This window comes from Dipteris shenzhenensis, chromosome 3 (assembly GCF_047967505.1).
Source record: "Dipteris shenzhenensis isolate YYH24624 ecotype China chromosome 3, Dip_SZ_1.0, whole genome shotgun sequence".
NCBI classification, from domain to species: Eukaryota; Viridiplantae; Streptophyta; class Polypodiopsida; order Gleicheniales; family Dipteridaceae; genus Dipteris; species Dipteris shenzhenensis.
Window position 1 is genome coordinate 26,324,993 of NC_141598.1, and position 8,173 is coordinate 26,333,165.

At 42.1% G+C, this 8,173-nt stretch overlaps 1 protein-coding gene across 16 annotated transcripts in view; it reads left to right on the top strand.

The window, feature by feature from the left end:
* The first annotated feature begins 2,089 nt into the window (after nucleotides 1–2,089).
* Nucleotides 2,090–8,173, top strand: part of COP1 (Transducin/WD40 repeat-like superfamily protein) — a 28,757-nt gene continuing 22,673 nt past the window's right edge. For all 16 annotated transcript variants that reach the window (XR_015543801.1, XR_015543804.1, XR_015543805.1 and 13 more), the window contains exons 1-7: nucleotides 2,090–3,096; nucleotides 4,379–4,456; nucleotides 4,593–4,748; nucleotides 4,869–5,246; nucleotides 6,180–6,352; nucleotides 6,510–6,575; nucleotides 6,765–6,843. Coding sequence is in view for 9 of the 16 variants with exons in the window: in XM_087399960.1 (XP_087256086.1) it covers nucleotides 2,794–3,096; nucleotides 4,379–4,456; nucleotides 4,593–4,748; nucleotides 4,869–5,246; nucleotides 6,180–6,352; nucleotides 6,510–6,575; nucleotides 6,765–6,843 (1,233 nt within the window). In the remaining 7 variants the exon portion in view is untranslated. The remainder of the gene's footprint in view (nucleotides 3,097–4,378; nucleotides 4,457–4,592; nucleotides 4,749–4,868; nucleotides 5,247–6,179; nucleotides 6,353–6,509; nucleotides 6,576–6,764; nucleotides 6,844–8,173) is intronic.

Genomic DNA, 8,173 nt, shown 5'->3' on the forward strand with positions numbered 1-8,173 from the left:
GTCATAGAATTGCAATTGTTTACAATCACAAAAGACCTAAGGAGACCTCACAGTCAAAGCTCTTATGGGACTCTTACTAATTTAGCCAAATAGGTTACTTACATCTTTCTTTTTTTTTTTGGGGGGGGGGGGGGAGTAGTTGCATGTTTTTAAGATAGAGTCTACTTTATAGGAGTGGATTAAGGTTTTGTAGAAATTCATGAAGGTATTTGATATGTTTATGAGTACATTGATGTCGTGTTATGTTTTTCCAATTATCATTTTATGGGCCAAATGTGGTCTTTGGAGATATGTGTGGCCACACAAAATCGGACTATTATACAAAGATGTTCTATTATATCATACTAGAGGGTCAATTTGTCAAAGTCCTAATCTAATTTACTAGCGGATGCCTTATGAATATCAAGGGATATGGATGAAATTTTGGATAGATAGAGAATGTTACATGATAATGTATAGATATACATACTCTAATCATGTCATGTGTATACAAATACTAAAAAGGATCCTTAACACATCCAAAAAAGGTAGCGGTTATGTTTTTTGGGTAATGTAAAGAGGCAATGAATGCACACACATTTTAGTTTGTATCCTGCAACATACAATGAATTCATAGATTCAAATAGTTTGGGGCCTTTACCTCTTCAATACAAAAACTATTTTTGATAGGGAGATGCATTAATGTAACTTCTTGTCATTCCTAACATTATGGCATTCATGTGACAGGTTAGGTGAAGTGATAAGAGCTCAGGAGTTGAGTGGCAATGGTTAAACACTAGCCCACCAATATCTCCAATCATGTATATTTTCACATTCCCCACAGTGCATCTCTAAGTCATATTTGTGTATTTTTGTTGCATTGACGGAGCTTTAACGGTGAGTTGGGTGGTTGAAGTTGAGGTGAAAGGGTGTTATGATGGGGATTTAGAGTGTCACCGACATGGAACCATCATGACAGTAGAGCGCAAGGGCTCTTTTTGAGCCTGTTGGACACAATTTGTTACTGGGGGAGTGGGTGTGAGAATTGGCAAAGCCACATGACAACAATGTGTACATAGTCCTGGACGTTGTGAATGTGACCAAGTTGGGGAAAGGGTGGCCCAAGCCTTTTGGAGAATTACCACTCCCGAAATTCTGAGCCAAAAGTGGAGACTCTTGTTTCCAACACACCAAGGCCATGCATGATAATCAAACCTAGTGCAAACATACGGACTTAACATATTTTACGGCCATAATAGTTGAGTATGTTGCCAACATGGATGTGGTATGGTGAGAGAAGTAGGTCATGGAAGAATGTGTACCCATTCTCGGAAAACCCTTTCATGAAGACTCGTGAAGCTCTCACGTTCACCTAAAACTAGCACACTTCCTTGCAAGGTAGGCATGAATCACCGATGGTAGGTTGGGGTGGGGAGAGAGAGAGAGAGAGAGAGAGAGAGAGAGAGAGAGAGAGAGAGAGAGAGAGAGAGAGTTCTTTTCATGTTAGGGCAATTGCTAAAAGCCGAAAGATGGCTTATCAGGACGTTGATCTAGGGGATCAAACACACGCACACTAGAATACGAGCCTCGATAACCAAGACCCATGCGGGTTTTATAATAGGTCACATGCGAGAAGCCGGAAGGTGGCTTATCAAAAGTCGATCTGAGGGATTGGACGGACGCACATTACAGCATGAACATGATGAGCCTCGAAGCCACCGAGACTATACCCCTACGTGGGTTGTTACAATAAGAGGGCAGTTGTTGCGGGAAGCCGTATGAGGAGTCGATGCGAGGGATCGAACACATACGGAGGGTGCTAATCGTAGAGCATGGGAACGGAGGAGCGAGACGGTGGGTGCGGGTTCGAGACGAGGCAAATGCGAAAAAAAAACAACAGGGTAGAGGGAAGGAAGGAAGGAAGGAGAGAGATTGTGGGAACCCAACCAAGCTTTATTTTAAAAAAAAAAAAAAACATGCGTGAAGGACTGGTGGTGGAGCTGCTAAGCAAAGGGGATTAAGGAAAATTAAGGGAGGGATTAAGAGCTAATTGATCTTCTTCTTCGTTGTATAATTTAGTATATTCATCATTTTGTGGTGAGCTTGGCTATGGCGATGGGGCTTCCTTCTGCTTCATTCTGATCGACCTTCTTCCCTACCAACCCTTCCCTGCTTCGATTTCCTTCTCCCTTGCTCTTTCTTCTCATGCTTCCCTTGCTCCTCCATCCCTGCGTCGCATTCGCCATCGATTCACCTCCTTTCCCACCCGTTTTCCCGTTGCCTGCGCTCATCCGGCTTACCTCGCCCGCTTCCAACCAATCGCGCTCCACCCTTTCCCTCTTCTCAATCCTTGCGAAATTGCGGCCCGGAACACGAATGCGCGGCACACAGCTCAGTTCAATTTTGACCTGGAGTGGTTCTTAATGCGCCAGCCCGGCTTCCCGCGATCACTACATTCTTCCACACGGGGGTTTAGATTTTGTTGTCAATAGCATTGCTGTACCATCGGTATGGAAGCGATGTCACTTTTCTCCAGAACCGACTAATGTGAAGCCATCAAAAGACATGGTGGAAATCAGGAGGCTGAGGAGGACATTCAGATGCTGGGATGATACTTAGGCAGATACCAGCTGTCTTCTTGTCCCTTTAGCAAGCTTTGTCCCATTTCTTGTATTATCAGGGATTGAATCAATGTACCGCTTCCGAACCAAGTCTCATATCTGCCTCTTTTAACGACGTCTCTCGGGACGTTACATTCTCTGTCTAAGGATGTTGCTCTAGATCTTCTTCCAGCTCTGTTAGTTTTTGGCGCCCATGGAGCCGCAGTGCGAAGATGGGTCCACGGGAGTTCATGTTCCTTCCGTCACAGGCGCAAAAGTTGAGCCACGATCGTGTTCGGCAGGAGACGCTGATGCTGGGCCACAAAAATGCGACGTTGATAAGGACATTTTGTGTCCAATCTGCATTCAGACGATGAAGGATGCATTTTCTACTGCTTGCGGCCACAGTTTCTGCTACACATGTATCATAACTCACTTAAATAACAAGAAGAACTGTCCCTGTTGCGGGCTTTATCTTACGACCAGTCAACTCTTTCCAAACTTTCTCCTTAACAAGGTAAGAGCTACCCTTGGACGTCGTGACCATCGGGATGGCAATGTTGCAATTGATTGAATAGAGTCTTCTGCTTGTGACTACAGATTTTAAATGACCTTAGAGAGTACTACTTGAAGTAGTTCGATCACTGAACCTCAACCTTACTGATTTGCACCTTGTGTGCATGTGTGGCTGACTTGGTGTTTGTGTGTGTTTCACCCCTCCCCCCCCCCCCCCCCCCTCTCCCCTCTCATGTCTCGTTTTGAAAGGGTCCAGGCAGTGAGACTATTTGTCTTCTTATTGTTGTAATCGCTCCCTGTATTAGAGAATGTAAGGGAACCTTATAGGTTGGGAATGACTTATGGAGAGGTTTTAATTACTGGCGATGTCGTGCACAGTCAAGCTAAAGTAAAGTATGCCACATTGTCTACTCATAGCACATCTATAAATGATACTAGGTGTTAAATGTGCCAGCGTTGACCAAGCAGGATTGTGTTGATGGCCATATGTTTTAAGATCTGTATCATTATCTGAATGCATCGTTGATGGTTATACGGAGACAAGTGTGGACAAACATGAATTGTGGGCAAAGCTTTTATTTATCAATTTTGGATGGAACCTTGGCAATATGATGAGCATTTTCATGTATATTGGAGATGACAATAGGAATCTACAGCTTGCATAACGAACTTTTGGCTAGTGAGAGTACATGCATACATAATGATTACCTTGATTTTAAAATCCTTATTCATCCTCCAGTCCTATGCTTTAGTGAGCTCCCTAGACTTGGTAGTAGAATTGGTTCAATGTCTCACTATTTTCTTTCAACCTTTTCTTGCTTCAAGTCTACTTCTTCCTACTTTCTAGTATGCAGTATGCATGTACAGTGCGTGTGAGTTGAACGGTATGGCTTTTCATGTCTCGACTCTCAATAGATTTCTCATAGAAGGATGACGTTCACTCTACTCTCATTCACTCTCAAGCAAGTTTATATCTGCTGAGAACTGCTAATCTCCAGACAAAGCCCTCCAATGTCGTATGAAATTATTTTTTCCTTGATCGAAAGTGCACAAAACTAGGCATCCTTGCGAAATTTTGTTGAGTTTTTTGTTTGGGTGATTTTGGAAGTAGCTCGTAGGGTTTCTGATTGCCTTTTATTCAATATTGGGATAGCTTTGATGGATAAAAATTCTGCACTCCTTGCTTATGTCAACATAAAGTCTTTGGTCAAGATGAAGCTGAAGCAATGATGTGTACTTACTCTACCTGGGAACGTTTGACTTTGTTAAATTTTTGAGTACAGCTGTTGAAGAAAGCTTCGGCATGCCAACTGGTGAGCAGTGCATCCCCTGCAGAACACTTGAAGCTTTATCTTCAACAGGTTTGTTTGCAAGAATTTCTCAGGAGGTTGAAGGACACATTTATGATTGACCCTTATTTATGCCAGACAATTTTTGGGAATATATCTTAAAGATAGTGACTTCTAGTTTTTGGTGATGCCCGCTTTTGTTTTGCAGGGAGCAGAAGTTTCAGTAAAGGAGCTTGATTCGTTACTGTCTCTTCTTATGGAGAAGAAAAGGAAGGCTGAACAGGAAGAAGCAGAGACAAACATGGAAATTCTTCTAGATTTCCTGCATAGGCTACAGCAGCAAAAACAAGAGGAGTTGAATGAGGTTAGAATGTCAGACATGATAAGACGCGTATTTGCTCTTGAAATCTGTTTCGTGGCATAAAGATATATTTGGTTTGTATGTGGTTGCACCCTATTCTGATGAGGGTAGTTCTTTTGCCAGCTGCAAGCAGATTTGAAGTTTATAAAGGAAGACATTGCAACTGTTGAGAAACAAAGACAAGAGCTCATGAGAGCCAGGGAACGATATTCGGTGAAGCTACGGATGCTTTTGCATGGGCCAAATCCCACTTTGGGCCATGTTGCTGTTGGGACTGTTAGTAGTGGTGGTGGTGCTGCTACCACTATCTCTAAAAGCGAGCCTGGACGTGCAAGACTAGCAATTGTCCAAAGGAAAGGAGATAGCAGAGAGAGGTCATCCTCCATGACCACACAGAAGAGGAATGAGCTATTTGGTGGATCAGTTGACAGCATCTCTGAAACTCAAGGTCCACCATCTGCAGGCTTGGCAATTGCAAAGAAGAAGAGAGTTTTGGCCCAGGTATGGTACTCTTCCTATTTCTTCTTGGGCCATGTGTGATTTGTTAGAAACTCCAACTTCAAGTCAAAAGATGCGTCCATGTGTTTGAAGCACAGTTACGCTGAAACACGTTTCAGAGCCCAGCCAGGCCTGAAACGCCGTTTCAGAGAAGCCCCGTTTCCTGAAACGCGTTTCAGAGTCTGAAACGTTTCAGGACCCTGAAATGGCTGGCTGAAACGTTTCAGCCAGTCTGAAACGCGTTTCAGAACTCTGAAACGTGCCGTTTCAGACAACACAGGCTGCTAGGTCTCCAAAATCACATTTTTTGTCTTTTTGCTTTTGATTTTGGTCTCCAGGCTCCTTCCACTCCTTCAGCCTCATACTCTCTCCATCCTCAAGGTTTTCCAGCCCTCCTTCAGCCCCATTCACTCCATTTCCTCTCCTTTCTCTCCTGCAGCCTGCTTCAGCCCTCCATCATCATCTACTCCCTTCCCTTGCTGACGTGGCGTTTCCCCGTTTCAGCCCTCCCAGAAATCCCGAAACGTTTCCGTTTCCGTTTTCGTTCCCCGTTTCCCCGTTTCCGTTTCCCCTAACTATGGTTTGAAGTAGTGCGGCTGTTTTTTTGGAACCTGGGCTAAGGTTGCAAACTTGCAGCGTTGTTTACTGAATTAGATGATGCATTTTTATTATCACAGACTGAGAATTTTTGCTTAATCTGATGACTAATTAATGCAGTTAAAGGACAGTCATTTGGTTGAGCGTCTGAGGACAGTGCTCAGTTTTTTTAAAAAATTTACATGCCAAGATACCCAACACATGCTTTTTACATGGTGATTTTGCATGTCTCTTAAACACACACACATGCACGCGCTCGTGAGAGAGAGAGAGAGATCCTTTTTTTGGCAAATAAAGGACGTTAGTGATATTGTATGCTTCTCCTTGGATGACCGATAGTTTGAAGATCTGCAAGAATGCTACCTGTTAAAAAGGCGGCGAATGGGTTCTTCATGCTGGCCAAGGCAATTAGACAGCAGTTGCAATAAAGAGAAGGATGGCAATTCCAAAGATAGTGGGAGTGCAGGTCTAGAAGACTTTCAAAGCATTCTTAATGCTTTCACACGCTACAGGTTTTTGGCTCAGGAGCTTATTGTCTTTCTTTGGATATGCTATCTGTTTATGTGATACAAAGGAGGTTTGCAATGAGGGCTGAGTTCCACTTATTATCTGATATGTTATATATATCGGAGCATCTGAAGCTATTTTTATCTGGATGTCAACTTGCAGCCGCTTGAGGGTCATAGCAGAGGTTCGGCAGGGTGATCTTTTCCATTCCTCTAACATTGTTTCAAGGTTAACACAAACACCCCTACCCCGGTGCCTTTTTGCATGTCCATTTTGTACCTTACCAAAGATAACAAAAGTTTTGACTCTTTTTTCCTGGCTTACTTTTGCATCATCTTTGTAGCTGTTTTCAATTTTCAGCTCTTTCCTATCATGGATTTGTATAAATAGCCTTCTTCTATCTTACCGCACTTGCAGTATAGAGTTTGATCGGGATGATAAGCTTTTTGCAACTGCTGGAGTCTCAAGGCGCATCAAAATTTTTGAATTCTCCACGGTATTTACGGACACTATCTCACAATTTAGAAGGTTAAAATGAAAAATCTGTGCAATCTCTGCTTTCCAATACGATGATGCATGTGGTTGAATGTCATAGGATGCAGTTCATGCTGTATATGTCAAATTTGATGTTTCAAAGCATCATGAGTGCACTTTTTATCAATGCATTTGTTTTGTTTATGTTGCTAATTTGTTAAAATTATACACTTATAATGTGTGTATGTACGTACATAATCATTAATGATGTGTACATGTGTTTGTTTTACGATCCATATGCAGATTATGTGTTGCATGTCACTCTTTGTTTTTGGGAAGTATAGCTAGTGGCCACACTTAACCTCTCTGGAGACTTGGTGGAATTGTTGGGCGCATAGTTACCAGGGAACCGAAATGTTCCGGGATGGCGTATGCCGGAATGAGAACATATCGGGAAGGGTGGAACGGGAATGGGAACTCCATTTCATCAATTCTCATGAAAATATACCAAAATATGAAAAGAAATCTGCAGCTCTAAATTTTCCATTTCAGCTTTAGGAACGCCAGATTTAGGTCTGGAACGCTACAGAAACGCCAGATTTAGGTATGGAACTCCAGATTTAGGTGTTGAACGCAAATTTAGGTCCAGAACGCTGTCTGGAACATTCCAGAACATCGGAACACCATTCCCTGGCAACTCCTTGTCTGAGAATGTTCCGGAGGTATACCAGTCATAAAGCTATTTAACTACTCTTGGAGAAGAGAAGTGTACTCCAATCTTGCTTGAAACATTTGATTTTACTAGTAACTACACTCTATAATAAGATAGACTTGGAAGATTTGAAGTCTTCACAAGTTTTCAACTATAGATATGAAAAAGATAGATGTAAAGTTTTAAGTGTTTAAAAATGAGCCTTGCCTTTTGATTTTTGTTGGATGAAATCTAAAGAGAGAGACCTTCATTTGAAAAAGAAAAGGTGCACAAAAGTTGTAGCTGCTGAAGATGTCCGTTGTTGGTTAAAATTCCCTCTAGATAATGTGCTGATAACTCTAGGAGATTTTCAACAAAGCATTGGTTGACAATTCAACCATATACAAATATCTCGTAGGTTTGAAGTCTTGCATGACTTGGACCTCTACTGGTCAAAATGCAATTTTTTATGCCAATGAATGCTTGAGTGAAAGTATGAATATATATAAAATGCCTGAAGGGTTTTGGCTCCTTCCAACAAAGAATTGGTGAAGGGCACATAGATTTGCTTAGAATTTAATCGAGAAACATATTATGTACAATTTTGAGGGCTAAGCATGTTTCTATTGTATAATTAATCCATGGGGCACAAATATCATGT